At 39.7% G+C, this 23,192-nt stretch overlaps 2 protein-coding genes across 2 annotated transcripts; both read right to left on the bottom strand.

Moving 5' to 3' along the window:
• Positions 1–30: 30 nt before the first annotated feature.
• Positions 31–399, bottom strand: LOC139116598 (uncharacterized). Its single transcript, XM_070679194.1, has one exon. It carries the CDS (start codon positions 397–399, stop codon positions 31–33), a length of 369 nt encoding a protein of 122 aa, XP_070535295.1.
• Positions 400–1,654: 1,255 nt separating this feature from the next.
• LOC139116597 (uncharacterized) lies at positions 1,655–2,953 on the bottom strand. The gene has a single exon (XM_070679193.1). It carries the CDS (start codon positions 2,951–2,953, stop codon positions 1,655–1,657), a length of 1,299 nt encoding a protein of 432 aa, XP_070535294.1.
• Between the last annotated feature and the right edge of the window lie 20,239 nt (positions 2,954–23,192).

Below are 23,192 nucleotides of genomic sequence, written 5' to 3'. Positions count from 1 at the left end.
CGACCGGTTTGAGATCTTTCTTGGCGTACGTTAGTTCATCTGTTCGGTCAACCAACGAAGTCCAAGTGCGTTTACGGTAGTGTCCGGTTCGAGTTTATCGTCTCTTTCTGCGAGCACGCGAATGTCTTCACAGTTAGACGACCAGCTTCGTAGATTAAATCCGCACGATTCAAACAGGTGGTTTGACTCTTCATAGTATTCGACCGCATCTTCGTTGCTATCGGTTCCGCTGAGGATATTATCCACGTAAATATTGTTCTCGAGGTCGGTCGAAGTTGGGGTGCGTTCGTGAGATTCTAAGTGGGTCTTTACAACCGCGTTGAGGATGAATGGGGAGCTGACGGCGCCAAAGAGTATCACCTTGAAACAATACGTTTTGAACGGACTTTCCGGGTTCATCGGTTCGGATAACCATAAGAACGTTGTAAACTGACAGTCACTTTCATCCAATCCCACATGTAGAAAGGCTTTTTCGATGTCGCTCGAAAAAGCGATGCGGTTTACCCGAAATCGAAGTAGAGAATTTGCGTTAGGTCGTTCAGTAGAGGCGGGCCCGTTAGTAGGCAATCGTTCAAACTTGGAGAATCGGTCGACTGCTTGCAACTACAGTCATAAACAATCCGTATTGGCGTCGTGGCTGAATCTTTCTTGACTGGGTGATGTGGCAGATAGTGGCCGCTGCGACGCTCGCTTTCATCATCTGTCGTTTCTTCGATGAAATCCCGCGCCTTTTGGTCGGAAATGATTTTGTCATAAGCCTCCAGAATGTCCGGTGTCAGTCTGCGAGCCATAGAACGCGTACGCATCTCCGCGATATTGTAGTTTGTAGGTAGGGCGGGTGGTCTGGTTTCCATGGTAACCGTGCCACATACTTGCCATTTTCAATGCGTAAGTGAGTGTCTCTGTACAGTTCGAAGTCATCTTTCGTTTTGTTGTTTGCGAGCAGTTCGTCTTTGATACCGATTGTCTCGAGATCCCAATAAACTTTGAGTTGAGACTCTTCTTCGCATGTGTTTGTGAGAATGTGCAGAATCGTGGCTGGGTTTTTGGTCGCCTTTCCTGAGTGAATTGGACCGGAAAGGAGATATCCGAACTTTAAGGACACGGCGGTAGGTCCTGAGCCACGAATCACGCGATCTTCTACAAAATCCCAATAATAGTCCGCACCGATCAACACAGATATCTCGAACGAAGTGGCATCCGAAACGGGTGAGCTAGTTTCAGTTCTCGTAGGTAGGGTACATCGATGAGCGATCGTGTGACAAAGTTAGTCATTCTTGTGGTGATCTGAGGTACGACGAGCACAGAAATGTCTATTTTCTGTCCAGAGAGCGTGTTCAGTGTAAGCGTGGTTACATCGATTGATCTTTCGCGAGGTTGATTGTCACCGAATGATGTCAGCCGAATTACTTCAGTGCTTTTAATCTTCAAACCGAGTTTCGTAGCGAAAGTTCTCGTGACGAATGAACGCGTAGCACCTTCGTCCAATAACACCGTGGCGTCAACTGTTTGGCGTTTCGTAGAGACTGGAACGACGGCTGTTTTGAGAAGGATTGGTCCGTTTCGCGAGTTACTGGCATTGTGGCTCTCCTCCGTCGTGGCAAATTGAACGTGTGTCTCAGTAGCTGGGGTATTTTCGGTTGCCTTTGCAGTTTTATTTATCCGTGTGATCTTGATGAAGAGACGTGTGATGTTTTCTACGGCATACACGACAACTGAATCTTGATTTGCACTCACTGACTCGGTGCTTTCCCAAGCAATTGAAACAAAGTTTATCGCGTTTCACAATATCAAGTCGCTTGGCTCGATCTGAGACGACAATGCAGTCGTTGGGGAAATGAGAGTCCTTACAATAGGCACACGCTCGGGATTTCTTGGGTTTAGCGGGTGAAGCTTTGGCGTGAAATGCGGCAGTCATGGATGGTTTGTCGGAGGAACCGCAGTCAAGTTCATCGGTTGAGTAACCAGCCTGAAGTGCGTCGATTTCCTTGTGAATCGCTTTCCGTAGGTCGGCCAGGTTCCACTCGTTGTTACCGTGTTCCCGTGCGATTTGTTTGCGAGTATTTACGGGAAGTTTTTCCAACACTATGGGTACAAGTAAATCTCCGTACGATTCTTCACTTTTCCCAAGAGATTGAAGGCCACGAATGTAGCTCTCAAGGGTGTCGTAGAAATTTCTGAGACTACTGAGTTCTCCTGTAGGAGTAGGCATGTCCCACAACGCTTTCATGTAGGCGCTTATGATTTTGTGTTTCTGGCCATACCGTTCATCCAAAAGTTGAAGTGCATGTCCGTAGTTTGAACTTGTGAGAGATAGACCTTCGATGGTCCGAGCTGCCTCACCTTGAAGCTGAGCGCGTAAGTACTGGAATTTCTGTACGTCTCCCAGATTTTTGTCGTCATTTACAGCAGACTTGAAGGCGTCAAAGAAACTCACCCATTTCAGTATGTCCCCGGAGAAGGTGGGTAGTTGAAGTTTCGGTAGACTAGTGGTTTTCACAGAAGTAGACTGAGTCGCGGGTAAAGCTCCTCCGTTGTTAGATCTGGCTGGTGATGAGCTTTCCGAATTTCTGTCGATAAATCTGCATATCTTACGTTTCCTGTCGAACACGTTATGGAGATAGTCGTCAGCCTCCTCGATGACTCCTTCGAGTGCACCCTCGTCAACACTTTCGATTATTTTCAAATCTACTGATGCAAGAATATCGTACTTAGAGTTTATCAACTCACTCAGAGTGATGAGATTGTCGAGGGCAGTCGTCTTGTTGGCTTCAGAGTCGAAAGAGGCGATGAGATTTCGGCTTTGTTGAAAAGTTTGGTCAGCGATGCCCGATAGCCTCTTCTCGTTCCCTTCAGTCTTGTGAGTGGTGTCGATACGGGTTGCTCTGGAGCGTCTGCCATCCTTCAGTCTTGTGAGTGGTGTCGATACGGGTTGCTCTGGAGCGTCTGCCATCCTGGTCTCGGCACCAAAAAATGTATGGGATGTGGATTTGAGCAAGGTTCTGAGTCAGTATAAATAACTGGATCGACACCCGAATCAGCGTTCAACCGCTTTATTGACTAGAACTCAACAACACTAAAACTGGTACTGAACAGTAACATCTAGCACGTGAGAAAAGTATCCATTTTTGGCGGGATACCGCAACATCACAAACTCGATGTGATTGGCTAATGAATACTGAAAGCTGATTGGCTATCATAGTTCAAAGTCTGAATCCGCACAAGTCCACGAAAATAAACTTTCATCTCCGATAAATTAAAAATTAACGTACAGCAAACGGATGGATTTTCCAGTCACTTTGCTGTCGATTAGTAAATGTATAATTCTTTCACGAAAGAATATTCCGAACTTCGAAACCTTAAATGAAATTGTGCCATACTATACTTGCTAATTGCCGTACCAGATGATACAGACAGTCATACTACAATGCATAGATATCGTATTCGCAATTCTGGAGGGAATTTAGCATTGGCTGTGGACTTCAGTGAGAACGCTGTATACGTACATATAGAAGATTGACAAAATTATAAGTTAATTTTTCTATAAAGTGGTCATCCCTAAAGTTTGGTATCTGTAGGGAAACAAGCAGTAAAACTAAAATACCAATCTATAGGAGAGTTTAAATATACACTTAAGAGTACATATCTATCTATCTATCTATCTATCTATCTATCTATCTATCTATCTATCTATTTATCTATCCGTGCTTACCTATCTACCTACCTACTATCTATCTGTCTGCCTGTCTGTCTACGGTCTGTCTGTCTGTCTGTCTGTCTATCTTTCTATATATCTATCTATCTACCTACCTACCTACCTTTATCGGCGAAACTGGTTGTAGTTTTGTTGTTGTTGTTGTTGTTTGTATTATTATTTACGTTATTAGTCGTGTTGTTGTTGTTGTTGTTGTTGACCAATAAAATTCAACGAAGATAACTTATGTTGTGGTTGTTTAAAACGTAATGTAGATGTCATAAAAACGCTACAAGGACATTATCATTCTTTGCCCCGATGTAACTCTATGCCAACGTACACTCTCTTCAAGTCTACGAAGAAAGTGTACGTTGGCCTTGAGCTATTTTAAAGTGAAACCTGTTTGGAGGTGTTTTCGTTCGAAAGACACCGAATATAAGTCATCTGGCGATAAAAAAACCCGCCGAAAGTTGCCGATGAGCTCGTTCCCGCAAAATCGTACTTTCACTTCAGCATTCACCCAATTTAAATATTCATGAGAAATGCCCTTCTGCGATTGGCCAATACAAGAGTCATGACTTCAGAAGCCGTCTCCAATTTTAGAGTGTACACGAACTGCTCAAGGTAGGTTTATAAAAATGACCCTCCCCTTGGATAGTTTTTTTGAAAGAGTGAACCCCCGCATTCCTCCGGCCAACCCCCTGTAATTACTGAAGGCTCCCTCAGTGACCGGCTCACTTTATGGACATCGTAATGCCAATACTTGACTGTACACATACATTTCTCTAGCTATAAATTACCGATGCATTAGACTTTGTCTGACACCGTAAAGGCGTGTATCGGGTGAAATTCCTTTGTAACTGTCCACAGCACAGACTGTGTACAGCCGAGCCGCTTGCGCCATTTTGGCAGTCAGCTGGAACGTTTCGCTGAACGTTACACTTAGGCTGGGTGCACTTGGCTACGTTGGCAAATTAAGACGGCACGAGGGACTTTAGACAGTCTGTTCAGAGCAGAGAGATCAAACATACACCTTCTGAGCTTCGTCTGTTCTGTCATATTACTGACAGTTATTTTGAAGGTTAGTTTAAAAAATCCAGTCGTGTATGGATCTCTATAAACTCAAACCTAAACCAGTTTGGAACGTATTACCATAGCCGATTGGGGTTTGAGATGGCGGAGACCCATACACAACTGAATCTTTCGTCTATTTTGAAGGTGCAATGTACGGCAAATACTAGCTAACTTATTAGAAAGAGACACGACAATTTTCACAACAGACAGGTAAAACACGATTGACATCCTCAGCGTGTTTACAGTAGTCTATATATGTGACATTTATTCCGTTCAGTCTAACCCAACACCTCTTAAATCTGAAACTTTATTGTGAACAGATGCCATTGAAACCATACTATTCTTTACATGCAGCTCCCTCCTGCCCTCTATTATCCGCCACTCTCGTTGGTCACCGTTGTTATGATGCATATTGAAGAGAATCCATTTTTATTTCTTTGGGGGAAGGAGGAGGCGATACTTTTTTCTGCTATCGAATATGTTTAACATAATGTCGATGACAATACTTAGTCACAATTTGTATCTACAAATAGCTTGTAGTGTTCTGTGTTTGACCATAAATATGTTTACAATCCATGTTTCTGCTATTTCAAGTTTGTGTATAAGAACTAAAGGATCGTCAAGACATAGAACGATATGGGGAGTGTTGGGCTCCTTAATGCTCTGAGTTGCTTCCCTTCAAGCCATCACGATAGAACCAGAAGACAAGAAAAATATCAACTGCAATGTTGCGGTAGAATAATTATTGTTTTTAAAACAGTTTATTGAATCCTGTTATGTGTTTTTCAAGTTCCATCCTTTACAAAGCAAGTCACATGATATTGATAATGTCCACGATACTATAAGGGGCAACGTCAAAAGATCGATGTTTGAAAAAAAACTTAATTGCTTAAGTTTGGGGGTGGGGGGTTTTTGGCCAATAAATTTCTGTGCCGTCAAAAACGATTTAACGTCTTTTTGGCAAATTTTACGATTTCAAGGCTACTTTTTCGTACGCTAAAACCAATCCAGTCACCCATATTTTTGTTACTTTATAATGGTTTTCAATTTTTATTTAATTCAATGGAACATTGGTACGTTGTTTGAAAGAATTAGTACAGGGTATGAGTCCACAATGTTTTTTCAAGTTTAGGTCAGTTAAGTTAGAAGGGGGGGGGGGTAGGGGTCTGAGACCAAACTTAAGCAATTAAGTTAGTTTATTATATTGAACTTTTGATGTTGCCCCTAAAGCAACCGAAACCCCGAAATATGTTTTCGAAGGGTCTGTCATTTGAAAACATTGTATGAAAATGAGGTAAAACATGACGGTTGTTATGTGCTTTCTCACGAGATAGCAAAATTGTAGCGATTGTTGCCATTGGTGGTCTTAAAGATCTCTGCGTTAAAAGTAACTGGTATATACATACATACATATAGCTGAAATAATTGCAGCCCTTGGTTGGTGGGGCTTGGGTTTCTGTCGTGCGGCTCACGCCTTGCCCCAAAGGCGCGAGCCGCACGACAGAAGCCCAAGCCCCACCAACCAAGGGCTACAATTATTGCAGCTGACATACATACATCATTCAACTTTTCCCCACACAGAAACTGGCCTGCTTGGGATTATAACACATGCACTAATACTATTGTTCTCAATGTTTATCTACAAACGTTAGATCAGCCCAATGTTTTTATACCTGAGCATTTGTAATTACCCCTTGGCCTTTGTACTGCAAAGACCACATGTACAATAAAAAAAGGGCCTCGGCCACTCCTTTGGCGTCTGCACACTACTCCGCTCTCTGCGTATAGCAGGGCTATATATAATACGGCTACGGCGTAGTCATAGCCGAGCACTCTTGACTCATACCGGCCGTAGGGCTAATAGCTGACCATAGCGCATCGGTTGATACCGTGACAGAAAATTACTTAAATAGTAACATCCGTGACTTTATTTTTAGGTCACGCGTACGTCAGTCCAAGGAGGTAAAAAGTTCTCTTCTACCTCCATGGTTAGTCATGGAGCCAGGAGCGGAGCTAGTACCTCCATGCTATACGGCAAGCATTGTGGAATATCTTTGCCAAGGCATGCTCATTGCACACGGCTTTGCTAGGTCTGCATACTTTTCCCTGTTTGATGAACGTTAGTGTTGTAATTGTAGGGAAATTAGTGAAACCAACATATTTGTCTTCCTATATTCGGAATCGCAACTGTCTTACAAAGAACATTGAGCATGGAGCTAGCTCCAGCTAGCTCCATGCAAAGAGTAATCTGAATTCGCTGCCTGCATGTGGCGGTCGTCAACCTGATGTAATAGCCATTCCCAAGATTTCCATCGATAAATTTGTCTGCGTCAATACAGAAAGTAAACTCATGAATTTTAATAGACGTGGTGAGAATGGCCGATTTGGCCCGAATAGGCCATAGCCACGACGTCTAAAATCTGTGTGAGGAAAAGCTGTCATGATACATACATACACAAACATACATACATACATACATACATACATACATACATACATGCATACATACATACATACATACATACATACATACATACATACATACATACATACATACATACATACATACAAACATGTTCTGTGCTGTTTTGTGTCTATGTTTACAACTATTTGTCTTACGAATTCTGACCTAATGTCATTGGATTATGGATTGGTATGATTGCGATTATTATACATACAATACATACATACATACATACATACATACATACATACATACATACATACATACATACATACATACATACATACATACATACGTACGTACGTACGTACGTACGTACGTACGTTCATACAGACAGACATTCATGCAGACAGACAGACAGACAGACAGACAGACAGACAGACAGATAGACCTAATTGGGTATTTTATATTTTGGCACATTCTATCTATATTTTTGAAGTTAACTTTGCATTGATTCAATTTTCTATGAGGATTATATTCATGCCACAAGGCTTCTACACAAAAAGTTGATGGCATGGTTAAATCAGAGGATGTTTCTGAAAGAGTCAGCCATCTGTCTTTTCCTAAAGTAAATATTGTAATGACCTTCCATCAAGCAAAACGAAAGCAGGATAAATCCTTACCAATACACTGACACCCCCCTCCCCCGACATAAGAAATTGGCAATTCCATTTAGGTAGTAATTCATATCAACATGCTGTGCGATAAAAACAAACCAAACATTATTGCTCACATATTCTAACGTGCCTTTAACAACAAAGTCATGTTTCGATATTTTCATTAGATATGTGACTAGTTCACCAAGTTGTGTACATTTTAATGAAGCGATACTTACGTGAGTACACACAAGTACCTATGTTGCAGTAATTTTCAGACGCCTACGAATTTATCTGTGACATCACCTAAAGTTCGGCTAGAGGTATTTTATGTTAGCGGGACATTTCAAAATCTGTGAAAAATTAACAGGAAAGTGCACTGAGGTGAATTGCTTTGCTGGTGAAACATACTGATAAACACATTGCACTGTTTGTATACTTTACGGAAACTGTATGATTTTATTGCTCCACCTGATTCAGTACATAGATATTGAATATAGGGTGCTGGTACGTGCATGCCCTAACGTTGATCCACTCGAAATATTTGGCATTCAATTGCTAACGTTTTCTGTGAAATTATAGCATACATCATAAAGTTATTGCCAAGGTCGACGTCATTACATAATATGAAGAGTAATTAAACCCGCATAGCAACGTTCATTTTGTTTCGTGTAATATTTCCTTTCTGTATGAAGTAGAAAGATATACTTTTCGCTATTTTTTGTGCAGTTATTTGGTCTTTAATATGTGACCTATGAAACAGGAAGCAAATCTAAGGCATTATTCTCGTCGCGATAAGTTTACACACACCAAACTTCCAATGTATTTAGGTATACCGCTGGTGATGTTGATGTATTCTTACATATCTGATATCACATTCCCCCGTGAAGCCGTCGTTTTATGGAGGAAGTGAACGTCATGGGGAGTCTACGAGATAAGCTCAAGGGGTCATTCATTTTGGCCCAAGGGGTTGGTAACGGTCTGTGGGTTGGTGAAATAAAATGTGAATGGTACACAACTACACTCTCATTTGTCTCACGTGTCATTTATTTAAAATAATATATATTTTAACTGATTTCATTTTCACATGCGGATTTTTCATCGGTGCTAGCCTTCCTCAAAAATGTCCACATAGAATGAGTCCCTTTATACAAATGGTATCAACTGCAATCACTCCAAGCGCGCGAATATTGACCTGTAATGTTTCACAAAGTACACGCGCGCACTCTGTGCACTGACCAAGCGACATGTACCAATTTCAAGTGAAGTACTGCGGGATGAAAATACGTTATTTCTAACTTGTGTGCCTGATTAAGGAAAATATCTCAAGTTTGAAAACGGCTGAATTTCAAATTCAGTATCGGAATGACGAAGGAGACACTATAAAGTTATCCAACAGTGAACTCGATGTCAATGATTTGTATCGTTGCTCAGAAACTCTTCCGAACGCGGAATACAAGCAGGTAAAATTAGAGGTCGTAGAAGATTTCTCTTATCAAGTACGCGGCAAGCGACTCTCTTCAAAATGACGTGAGTTGGAAGAATATTCGTTCGCTTTATCCCGGCTTCGTCGAAAAGTGTACTTGCAGTGGATCAAGGCTTGTAACCATGTCGATGTATCGAACGACACGTTCTATGTTTTGCTCTGTAACTTGTTCTGCAGGTACCTGCGATATCCTCTTGTAACTATAGTTCAAATCTCGTTTAAAGATGTCGTATATAGTTCTGTGGGCAGGGCAAGGAATCGATGTCACAGATTTCACTATTTAAAAGCTCCGCGCGAACTTCGCTGGCTGTCATCGATGGCTTCCTTGTTTTCAGATACTCGACATACTCGACAACATCTGCGGAGCTTTACACTCAGTGTCAGTTTTCGGACAGGGTAGTGAATTTCGCCCAAAGCCGTTTCATAAATGACGAGCACTACGAAATCTTATAGTCATACCTTTCAAAACTTTATTGTGTTTATCCTCAAACTGTTAACACCGACAGAAGTGGCATTTAGGGGGTCAAAGTTGCCAAATTTTTGACCCATGGTGAGTGCGTAGTAATCGGACTGCTATCGCAGTAATCGGACGTCGTATTTGGAATATGATTATAGGGGCTAAATACTGATATTTTGAAACTTCGAACCCCGATTTTCAATTTCGATGTGTTTAGAAAACTATATGGAAATATTTCGTGATAATTAGTTACGTTTAATCCATGGACGACGCAACTGTATTTCGACGTGTATAGCGCTTAGATATCGGACACGGGCTGTTTCTGTGTGTTGCGTTCGACATCTTGTATCGTACGGTGTGGCTAACTTCGCCAAGTTTGTAGCGCCCGAAATAGCTTCTACCGAAAAAAAAAACTATCCAAAACGGGACAGTAGCGTCACCTGACTTAATATGCGGTAGCATGCCTTGTAAAACGCTATCAATACGGAGCGAAGTGAGTACAACGAACAGCATGAAAACTGAGGTCGTCCGAAAATCACACTGAGTGTACAGTGTGGGCGCCACTTGCTCTAGCCGTTACAGTAAGACCGGCTTTCTTGAATCGCCTAAAAATAGTTGCCACCACTGTTGATGCCGATATATTTTTGTCCTGAGCAACAGATCTTATAGAGTGTCCATTCAGCCAAAGCTGAATTATTTCAGACCGCACTGTCGGGCGGACCCTTCGCTTCGACGACATGTTCGGTGGAGATAGTTTGTGCGCGGGACAGACAACGTAGTGGTTGATACCATTTTATTAGGGTTGGGAGGAATGATCGGTAGTAAGTTCACATGTATATTTTTTAAGGTTATAAGCCAACTGGTGATAAAAGACGAAAAGCGAGAGAAACAAAAAATAAAGCAGTGACACTCGGTAAATGATACAAACAGTAAGAAAATGAACAAGAGTCATTGATTTAATAAAATTTTATTTTTGTGTCCTCATTCAATAAAGTGGAATATTCCGTCCCATCTGTACAGCCGCCACTTTTATGGCCAGGCTCAGCTCCCGGTGGAATTCCAGAAGCGTAAACAGCATGTGTAATTCTACCTGATTACTTGGGTGATTACATGGGAATGTAACAACATCACCAGCGGTATACCTAAATACATTGGAAGTTTGGTGTGTGTAAACTTATCGCGACAGGGATAACAACGTCGTAAACCACGCGCCTCTTTACGGCAACAGCTTAGCCCTACTTGATTTTGCGTAGGTCAGCGGAGCGGAAATTATTGCTCTGGCTCGCGAGAATGGGCATTAAAAACAAATATTTTGCTGACTAAATGACAGTGTCATGCTAAACAGTTCAATTGTTCGAGTAGGAAATTCATGACATCATCTAGAATGCAACAAATAAACACAAGCAGGCAATTTTAGTCTGTTACACGGTAAATGGAAAGATAACATTGATTCACAACTGTCAGGAATTTCTAGTACCGCTGCGCTCTGGTCTAGGACCTGTGATCTTTTAAATCTACATTTCACCTTTGACAGCTCACAAACATCAATTCCAGCAAATCGTCATAAACTTCAGTTTATCACTTTCCCAAATACAATCAACTATACTATTAAGAAATCCAAGATCGACTCTGCTGTATATTTCATTGAAGAAGTTATCAATGGCATTGATGACACAAACATTAACTGAAGATTAACGAATCGAAGACGGAATTTATTTTGATTTTTCGATCATTAGATATCGCATCTCACTGACATATCAACATCTGTTTAAGTGTTATATCAAAACTTCTTCATCTGTGAGGAACTTTGGTGTTATTTTTATGACAATCATACATTCATAACCATTTCTATATCACATGAGCAATTCCAAACCAACCATGATAAATAATTAATACATTAGCTCCAATAACTCAGTGTATTCCTCTTTCAAGCATTCCAGAGGAGAAAACATCGGAAAGTTACCACGAACAAATCGATTGCAGAATAGCGCAGCACACCTCAACCTTTATGTTTAGAAAATTTGATACTTGGAGAGATACAACAGTGACAATTGTCAAGAATGGGAAAGGTAAAGTTTTTTAAATACAATAATTATATTTGCCGTTGAGGTAATGGCGATAGTGAAAATTATAGTGAAAAATATGAGTGAAAATGTCCGTGGTAATGGTAATGATTGTAATGGTTTTTATGTTTTATTGCCATCGCATCATACATTGTATGTGCTGTCCAATTTACATTCGCACATAAACATCGAATATAAGATCAGGCTAAGTTTAATTGTGAGTAATAAAAGAACCAATTGCAAGGTCAGGAGAAACTGTATATAACTGCAAGATTTCAAGAAATGGTTCACCCTTACCTGGCCAAGGTTTCAAAATTTCGGTTAAGTTCTCCTTAGATATTTTCTGATGCATATTTTAAAATGAATTCGCTATTTCCTCGAAACGGTCGGAGCCATCAACTCACTGCGCTGTTATAAACCTTGCACCGTAAAAATCCAAGGGTCACCCGCAAACGCTAATGGTTGCAGTACCTGTTTGAGAAAACTATGTCGTCTTTAACCGTGAGCGATCAGAAACTACAAAGTAAATGACCGACCACAACATGGATTTTTGCGTAATGTAGGCTACATACCTAAAGTGGCGATTTCGATTCCGTTGATATCCACACAACGAATTTAAAATCATCTCAGCGGTTTTCAACTGGACTGCTGCAGAGTTAGTGTGCCTTCCGTTAATATGAGGGGTGGACTGGAGGATATTGAGGATGGTCCATCATGTAAAATGTTACCCCCCCCCCTGATGCTACTTTCTAAAATATGACAATCCCCTGATGCCCCTTTCTAAAATGTGACCCATTCCCCACCTTCCAAACTCAAAAGTTTGAAATGTGTGTATAACCTTAACAGAACTGCTGACTTTGTTATATTATAAGCAAAGATATTAAAGGGACATTTGCTGTAACGTTTGGTCACACATTAAGTTTTCGTATTCTGTGTATAAAATGCTGTTTCATGTCAATCTCCCTATAGCATGTTAGTATACCAAGTATTCTGCTTGTCAACAAAGCCCATCACATGTAATGACTACTGACTATTTAATTCTTGACAAATTAATGTTTCTCTAGACTTGAATTCAATTTTCAACAATAACAAAACTGAATGTACAAATATAGCATGCGTTTTTAACAACTTTGTAAGCGTAGGGACAGGATAGAAATTACAGGGGAGAAGGCCAACGTAAAGACCATGTAAAACTCAAATTTTGCACATGGTATCATCGATGCAAGTACTTGAAACCATGGCAACCGCTTTGGTCCCGTAAACACTGCTTGCAGCTTCAATTAGAGGCCCAAGCCTATTGGTTGGGCCCCTATTGGTTTTGTTGGAGTTCAATATTTAGGGGCCCCAGCCTACCGGCTTGAGCCCTATTGTTTTTACAGGAGTTCAACATTCTTCTTCTTCCGCCATATTGGATAGACGTACAGAAGAAGGACTCCCACTTGTTTTGATTTTCTACCCGTGAAAAGTGCCATCCTTCACCAATTGTCATCAGTTTGCGTTGTGGGTAGTGTTTAGTTCTTTTGGGTCTTGTTTCCGGTCCGGTTTCATCTTCGATTAGGTGGATTTTCTTCGATTTTATTTTTTGTCATTTGTTAACCCGTGGTCGGCAATATGGCCGCCCGGGAGGACAAGCCATTTCGGAATCTGACACGCAAGCATGCTGTCAGGTGTACTAATATTGAAGGTGTTTCCATTGAAAGCTCTGTCGAAGAGATTGCAAAGAAAGTCGGAAGTGAAAATGTTATTGCTGCATCTAGAATGAATGAATCCGTTGTTGTGTTTTTAGCAACACTCGGTAGTGTTTAGCTGCAAAATTGTAGCCCTACGGTGAGGAGGTCGGTGATTTTTGGTTTTTGCGACTTCGTCGCCAGTAGCGCTACATGCCGATGGCCCTGTAGAAGTGAAAATAAGCGCATCCCACTGGACAAGGCGTGTTGATGTGAAATGCTACATATTTACTGCTTTTGGTCGTACTGATTTATCACTACTGAAGACTCAATACTATACTTCACTAATCTTGTCGTTTATTGGGTTTGGAATTTGTTCAAACACGTCGATTGCGTTCTATAAACATTTGGCATGCGTTGGGCATCGGTGTTTCTGGGAGCCGCCATTACCAGAAGTTGGTAATCACATCAACATGCCTTGTCCAATGGGGTGCGCTTATTTTCACCTCTACAGGGCCATCGGCATTGTAGCGCTACTGGTGAGCGAAGTCGCAAAAACCAAAATCACCGACCGCCTCACCGTAGCGCTACAATTTGCAGCTAGGTAATGTTGAAAGCATTGTTGAATCAAAGTTTGCTTTGTATGATGAATTAGTCGATGTGGAACACATGGTGAAACCGGCCTCAAAATTAATTCTGTCAAATGTTCCTCCTTTCATTCCTGATGAAGATTTTGAGGAATATTTATGGAAACTTGGTAGAGTTGTTGGACATATAAGAGCAATCCCTCTTGTTTGTAAAAATGCTTCGCTGAAGGATGTGAAGTCGTTTAGACGACAAGTTCATGTCTTGTTACACAATGAGAACATCAGTGGTGTAATTAATAAATATGATGACCGTTTTTATTCCGTTTACATATCTGTAGATGAACTGCGTTGTTTTCATTGTGGACTGAAAGGTCATATCCGTAAACGTTGTCCGAACTATAGATCGTCAGAAAACAACGATAATGACACTGAAAATGTTCAAAAAGACAATAATTGTGTGGATGAAAACTTAGGTTTAATGGATGTTGTCGAAAGTGAAGGAAATGCAAATGAAGGTGTTAATCAGCATATGAATACTACAGAAATTAACACCTCAACTAACTTCAAGTAACGCCTCATCGTCAACTCGCTTTGTTGAAAACAATGAGGCACAATCAGAGTCCGCTCACAAAGTCACATCTGTTGATGAAAATTCTGTAGATCAAAGACCTCTCACCAGTAAAAACAGTCAACCCACTGACGCTCAAGAGAAAGAAAAGGTGTTAACTCTGCTGCAAACGTCCATGCCGATGAAGACAAGGTACGAACCCCTGCTTCGCCTTCTTTCTCTCTGCTCCCCTCAACTCCAGTTTTATCATTTGACCCCCCTTCATTGTCATCATCTTCACTAGTTCAGTCGCAATCCCTTGAGTTTCCTGAGACTCCTTTTTCAGGTGTCAATATGAATGAGTCTCAGGATTTATTTACTTCTCAGTCACAGTCTCCAAGAAAAAATTCTCAAAGTCAGTTTATTTGGTCAGGAGTAAAAACATCAAACTCGTTTGATGTTCTCAGTGAAATTTCCGATCATGATAATGAGTCTGTTTCGTCTGAAATTTCTGACTTATCAGAATTTCAGGAAAAGCTGCAAATCAAGCCGTCTAATTTGCTTGAGTTTTTAGAAGACATTAAAGGCTCTAAAAACATGATAGAAAAATGTAAAGATTACTGCTCAGATTTCAAAGTTCTCATAAAGTCATTTGTTAACTTACGCAGGTCAGATCTTGTTACTAGTCAACAAAAAGTTCGTATCCATAAACTTGTGGCAAAGTTACAACAACATGTTAGACAATGTAAAAGCTTGGCTATTACTAAACATGGGAAGTAAAATCGTTCTTGTTTTTGCTTGTCTAGTGATGGCAAGTTTCATTTCTTGGAACGTAAATGGTTGCCATGATTCTTTGAAACGGTATAACATTTTGTCTTCGTTGAAGTCCAATACAAGAAACCCATTCTACAGTGGCTAATCAGGCTCAGTGGCAAGTAGTTTGGCGCGCGCCTATTTACTTCTCACATGGTACCAGTAACTCTGCTTGGGTTGCAGTGCTGTTTCCGCGAAACAAAAATGTTGATGTTGTTTCTGTAAAAAGTGTCGTCCAGGGTCGTCTTCTTCATTTGCATATTAAGATGGATGACACCTCCTCTTATTTGCTCAATATTTATGCTCCTTCAAGTGGAGATGATCGTTGTATTTTCTTTGAAAGTCTTCGTAATTTTCTCCTTGATTTTGATCTTGATAATGAAAATATTGTCATAGGGGGCGACTTTAATTGTACTCTAATTGTTCCTGATTTAGATAGGTCGTCTCATATTGAACAACATTTAAAATCTTCGCAAGTTTTTTCTTCTCTGGTTCATCGCTGTAAGCTTTCTGATGCCTGGCGTTATTTTCATAAGCAGGCTCAAAATTTTACGTGGCAGAGAGGAGAGCAAAAAAGTTGCATTGATACTTCTCATCAACAAGAGGTTGACTTCGAAAATTAAATCTGTGTCTATTGACTCTCCTACTGATTTATCTGATCACTGTCTTGTTTCTCTTGTTTTAACTATGAATTCGAGTGTCAACAAAAATCCAGTTAGGTGTCTCAATACTAGTCTTCTTAACGATGAAAATTACTGTGCTTTAATTAAGGAATTCTGGGAAGGTTGGCGAAATGAGAAGGATAGGTTTTCTTCTCTTTAGTCTTGGTGGGATATAGGAAAACAAAAGATTAAAGTCAGCAGTACAGCGCTGAACGAGTTCATCACTTTAAACGTTCAAAATAAAGGCTTATTGAGGAAATTCGTACTTTGGAAACATTGATTCATACTCAGCCTTCTCTGGAAACAAGATATCATCAGCAAAAAGACCTGTTAGACAGTTTTCAGAAACTTGATACCAGAGGTGCAGTTATTCGTTCTCGTTTTCAACAGCTCAATGATTCTGATACTAAATCACAGTTTTTCTTTTCTCTTGAAAAATACAAAGGATGTCGTAAATCCATTACTCATCTCCAACGTGAAGATCATACAATTACTGAAAATCAAGAGAGAAATTCGTCAACTTACTCGCCAGTTTTATCAAAACCTGTTTACTGCTGAGCCTGTTTCACCTGAAGCACAAAATACTTTGCTTCATGATCTCCCTCAATTACCTGCTGACAAAGTTACGCAACTTGATGAACCCATTAGTCTTGAAGAGTACACCTTTGCACTCAAGAACATTGCGAATGGTAACACCTGGTGTTGATGGCATTCCTTGTGAATTTTATAAAAATTCTGGTCTCTATATTGGGGAACGATCTTTGCAAATTTCTGTCGCTTTTTCTTGTTTCGAAATTTGTTTCGCTTTCCCCCATTCAGTCGAGATTTTTCATGCACCTCGCATCTTGCCTTCTGTCTATAACAAAATTGTGCTTTTTTCAGATTTATTTGGTATCTTTGCCATGTTGCAAGTGTTATAGCTACCTGTTTGCCTTTTCACCAGTTCTCTCCGTCTCGCTCCAGCATAAGTGTCTTTGCCACTTTGCAGTTTTTGCTTTTTTTCAATAGTTCAACTTTGCTCAGTATTTTCAATAATTGACCATCATTTTTGCCGTTATGCATTTGAGTATGTTACGAGTTTTAAATTCTAGTAATAACACGTTTTTGATACTCGTAATAACGAGTTTAAATTCTCGTGATTTTGAACATTAATTCCCCTATTTACGAGTTTTAAAATCTCGAAATTACGAGTTTTTGACTCTCGTGATTGCGAGTTTAAAATCTCGTTATTACTAGTTTTTGATTCCTGTTTTTGCGAGTTTTAATTCTCGTAATTACGAGTTCTCAAATCTCGTAATTACCATTATACGAGTTTGTGATTCTCGTAATTGTAAGTTTTTAATTCTTAGAATACAAAATTTATTTCTCGTAATAACGAGTTTTAAAATCTCGTAATTACGAGTTCTTGATTCTCGTAATTATGACTTTTGATTCTTGTAATTATGAGTGTTTGATTCTCGTCATTAATTCTAGTAATTATGTGCCTTCATTCTTGTTATCTACTCAAGTGGCGTACTGTAATAGTCTCTTTACCTTGTATTCTTCTGTATATTGTTACGACCACGATTAGTCAAGGCAAAAAATGAAAGTGGACGTCTAATGCTTTATTAACAACTGAAACGACTCCAAACAGACCCACTTGCCGCAACAAAAGATGGTCAAATAGAGGAAACTACACGCAAGTTATTGAGAACATTTCTTTATTCTTATCGAAGAACGTCACGTAGTGACAGCAAGAAAATAACTTTACAATATTTAAATTATCTCTACTCTAAGCGCGATCAAGTATCAAAACGTATTAGTTTTAGCTTTTAAATAAATAATAGAAAGTGTCCACAGGTGCGACGACGAGAGCACTCTAAACTTGAGACACGCTGGTCCACAGTGCCAACTCCGTCCGGACGCATCAGAACAGCCACGTAGCAGCTCGACGCACAAACACAGTACTCCTCGTAGAAAGTCACAGCATGAAACTCCTACCACTAGGACGTTTTCAACTGTAATGTACTCACAGGAACTCTGATACCAGAACTTTACTTCCTCAGGCGTCAACAGGCACACAAAGTTTCTGGACTGCAGTCACAATTTTGGCATCAGCTGAAAAAAAGTCCGTAAAGTCGGCCTTGGTCTTCAAAACTGGGAAACTAAGTGGACTTGGACTTCTGACGATCCCAGCACTTGCGGAAAGTCAAAGTGACGTGGCAATGAACACGTTTATATACGACAAAAATACATTATTCATAAATACCTGCTCACGCAAATAAGCAAAAGATAAAAAAAGGAATTCAAACTATGTTACCTGGTCACTAGAAAAATGATAGAGGGCGTTTCCCTCGTAACAATATACAGTATTACAAGACTTTTGTCAGTGTTGGGGCATTATATGGCATAGCCATTAATTTGAGAACGTTGCAATAGTGTTAAGGAAGTCTTTGCTTGTATAGAACAAAAATTCAGCAGTGTTGCCTAGTTTGCCAAGTAATGGACGACTTGTACTGTGTAAACTCTGTACGTAGTGGATCAACAATCAAAATTAGATTTATAGTTCTTACTTGCACAACAGACAAATGATAAAACAGACTGGCAACGGGTATTGTTGAAGGTGTGAAGCGGTTACGTAAGCCCTCCATGTACGCCTCGCCTCAGATAGCTCTCGCCTCTCCTTACCGAAGAGTGCCGACCATGCACCCGTTCGTGTTGTTGTTGTCGTGAGGCGCTGAGCGGAATTGCCGTGCTGGCGAAAGGAGGAAAATTTTGAGCTTCTGGTTTTACTCAATGGTTTATGGTCAGTCATATCGTCTTCTACAAGTTAGTCATGGAAGGACATGTTTATGAAACTGCTGGCGTGTTATGTTTTGATTCGCGTGAAGCAGTGTTTCTGCCCTGAGAGCTCACAAAGTAAGTATGGTTGCTACACGACTGGCATCACGATGCCATGTCGTCATGCTTTTCGCATAATCTCGTGCAATTATCAACCACAAACAAAGTCTCCAAAAAGTCTAATACCTGTGAAGCTCATTTTAATATGAAAAGGCCATAGTCTACCGAGACGACCATGAAACAAAAGGCATGCTGCGTTGCTAGTCTGTCCTCAATTTGTCTGTGCTTACATCGAATGTTGAAAGGTTTGATATATCGATAATTTGTTAATAATAACAAAGCATTCATGTTAGATTACCATATTTGAGAATAATGCATTTATTCACAGCTTAAATGTAAAAAATAAAATTAAATTGAACTACAATTCATGGCTTACAAACTTAAGGAAAAACCAACAGCCAATTGATTGCAAATGGAATTGGCATTCTGAAACAGGTGTGTTTGTTCAATTATGTCTAGTCTGTTACATATGTTTCGTTTCAATTTGGTCAAAGTCCATCTTCCATATTCTGGATTACTGTCCGGTCAATCTACAACTGATCGAAAAATAAGATATGTTAATTTCATCGCAACATAATGTATTCATGAAAGCATCAACCTTGGACTACTGTTCGGTTGTTTGGGGAAATTGTGATCAGTCCTACTGTAACAAACTTTTTAAGTTGCAAAAGCAAGCTATTCGTTTAGTTTGTGGGGCTAAATGGGACCAACCAACTGGTCCATTGTTTAAAACTTTGGGCCTGCTTCCACTTGGTAGTCGCTTGATTTATCAAAAAGGAGTCCAGATGTTCCAAATTGTCAATGGCTTGTGTCCAAATTATTTGATTAATCTTTTCCAGCCTGCTAACGTTCATTCATCCAGGTCTCTGCGCTCAACTTCAACAAACAATCTGTACTTGCCAAAAATTAGAACGGAAATAATGAGAAAAAGCCTTTCGTATTCTGGTGCTGTCCTCTGGAATGAACTCCCCTCGTCTGTGAAAAACAGCCCAAATCTGAGATCTTTCAAGTTGCAATTGTATAAATTTCTCATGGATCAGGTGTGATATGTTCCTGCCTTGTGTTTTATTGTATTTTTAGTTGCATTATTTTCTTAATTGCTGTATTTTTTTTGACCTGTTTTTCTGGTTTGTTGCTTGTATTTGTACTTTTATTTTTTTATTTGTCATTCTGTAAATTTTTAATGTCGACCTTGTGGAAGATCGGCCTTGTTGGCCGAACATGTTATCGACAGTCAATAAAGTTTAAATAATAATAATAATAATAATAATAACAACGCATGCTGCATGCATGAACGCACGCATTGACGCACACTGTACAGTGAAAATATTTTGCAAACATATTAAGCAGAATTAGTAGGTAACATATACAATTCTCTTTGACATGAATTGAATTTACTAGACTTCTTTTAATTAATTCCTGATATTTCATATGAAATGATAGGGACAAACAGATCAGCCTGCATCAACTTAGATTTGAGCGGACAGAAAACATGGAGTTGTTGATACAGCATGGTGGGTTGTTGTTGAAGTAGGGGTCATACAGTTCAATCACTATTACGCTGGGTATTCATGGTCAGCACATCGGTGGTCATTCGATAGTGTGAGCCTGTTGTCATACCAGAAAGCTGATCCATCTAGTGAGAACCATATTTCGGTGAAAATTCAGGCCAACTACACCGCATTTCCTTGTGTCTTGACAAGAACTTCTAGGCCGAGATAAGCTTAGCTGTGGCTGTTAGTGACCATGACACCACCATATTCGGCAACATTGTTGGCGGCAGTGAAAGTGTCGACGATATGTAGCATGCTCATGTTATTCCAATCCATTGCTGCTGACTCTCATAAGAAAACACGGCGACCGCGGTCCCGATTTGGAGCGCGCACAAAAAATAACCTTTTTTAACTATTTTCGGCCAAAATCAACTTGATTCTGCTCTCTGCCTACCCAACTACTCAATGGCTCACAGACTACAAAAAAATTTGCTCTCCTGACGTCCCGAACCGTCAGTTTACCTGCGATTCACAGTCAATGGTTCAGCGGCTGGCCATTAGAATTTTGCGAAAATCTAAATTTAATCTTTAAAAATCTTCTTCTCAAGGACCAACACAAAGACTGAACTGAAATTTTACTCGTGTCATCCTTACTGTAAGCACCTTTACGATTGTGAAAATCATTAGGATCAGTCAAGTGGTTTGGCAGCCATATTGGATTTTGCAAAAAATGCAGTTTTATCTTGAAAATCTTCTTCAATGGAAGGAATTGACCATTAGAGCTCAAATTTTACACATATCATCTTTAGAGCAAGTACTTGTAAGTTTGCAAAAAAAAAAAAACATAAGGATCGGTGACAAGGTTTTGTGGCCATACAGGATTTTTGCGAAAAATGCAATTTTTAACTAGATAAATCTTCCTCTCATAAAAGACCTTTTTAACTGAAATCTTACTCATATCATCTTTAGTACGCCTTCTTTGAAGTTTGTTAAGCACATTTAGATAAATTATGTAGTTTGGCTGCCATATTGGTTTTTGGCAAAAATTTAATTTAATGTTAAAAAGTCTTTTTGTAAGAGTAAGAGTACCATTTTACATGAAGTTTTGATGTATATACTTTCAAATTCGTTTAAGTCATCTGAATGGGTCTCATGGTTTTGCGGCCATATTAGTTTATCCCCGTAAAAACCTTCTTTACAAGAACTAAAAGGCAAGTTAAAGCTGAAATATTGCACAAAGCACCATCAGTGCAAGTACTTTTTACCATGCAACGGCTTGAGCCCAACCCATGCTGCTTGCAGCTTTAATTCTTCTTCTTCTTCTTCCTCTTCTTTTGAAAATTTCTGGATGACCGTGAATGACTTTGGCCTATTTTCATGTATCATGGCTCGCATTCGAACACTCTTGCACAAAATGACTTGCAATTTGGCACAGGGGTAAAATTCAAAGCAATATTTATTCACTTTGCTGTTACCATGCCAACTGGTCAAATGACCAACTGGCAACTAAATCCATCTCATTTGAATGAGAAATAATAATATAAATTTTTGTTAACAGTATTTGTAGACCATAAGGCAAGACTTCTTGAAGCCAAAATTCAAGGTCACGGGCTATGACAATTTTGTGAAGAAGATTTTTAAAGTACTATTTTTCACATTTTTCAATTGCCTTTGACATGCCCTATATTCCTCTGCAGCTAAGCTATGGCAATATCTCATTCTGGCATATCAGAGTCCGAGTGTGTGGCTGTCAATCGAGCAATGTCAGGTATGGGACCAAATTGTTCATCTTAATTTTGGGGTTTCAGTTGACCTTTGACCCACGTATCATACTTTACCTCATTAATTATGCCCATATCTGATACCTGGGCTTGCCAGTAGAGCCTGAGGTCTGATTTTTTGTATACGAGGATGTGTATGGGAGGAAAGAATTTTGACAACATTTCACATGACAAGCCACTTCCCGCACCTCATTAGATATGCTCATATCTAATTCCAGGCATTCAAATAGAGCTAGAGGTCTAATATTTGGTACATAGGCACAAGTATGAGAGTAAAGTTTTTTGATCAAAAGTTATGTGACAATAACATAGTATGCCTTATTAATTATGCCTATATCTAATTCTGGGCAAAATAATGGAGGTATAAGTCTGATGTTTTGGTACACAGGGATAACTTTGGGAGTATATACATTTTTTTTGGGAAAACGTCACGTGACATCGATAATGTTTTACCTAGAATATTCTTAAATGCCTATAAATCTGTAACCACAAGGGCTATACCCTTTATATTTAGTAGGATGGTAGACCTTATGGTGCCACCTCCTGTGCCTCATTAACTTTGTACATATCTAATTCCGGGCTAGCCAAAGGTGCTAGAGGTCTGATATTTGGTGTACAGGGACACCTGTGGGAGCAAACTTTTTTGACAACATTTCAGGTGACCTAAATGACCTTTGGTCTCAAATATCTTATATGGCTATGAATCAGTAACCACAAAGGCCATATCCTTCATATTTGGTAGGATGTGGGAGCTTATGACGCCAAATCTCATACCCAATTAATTATGCACATACTTAATATAGGTTAGCAAATAGAGCTGGAGGTTTAATTTTCGGTACATAACGATAAATACATAGGCAAATTATTTTGCCGAAATCTCAACAGACCAGGATGACTTTTGACCTCGATTTCACAAAGAGCGATCTGA

Source organism: Ptychodera flava, chromosome 17 (assembly GCF_041260155.1).
Source record: "Ptychodera flava strain L36383 chromosome 17, AS_Pfla_20210202, whole genome shotgun sequence".
In the NCBI taxonomy this organism is placed as follows: domain Eukaryota; kingdom Metazoa; phylum Hemichordata; class Enteropneusta; family Ptychoderidae; genus Ptychodera; species Ptychodera flava.
Note: the sequence above shows the minus strand (reverse complement) of the source record. Positions and strands in the feature narration are given on the sequence as shown.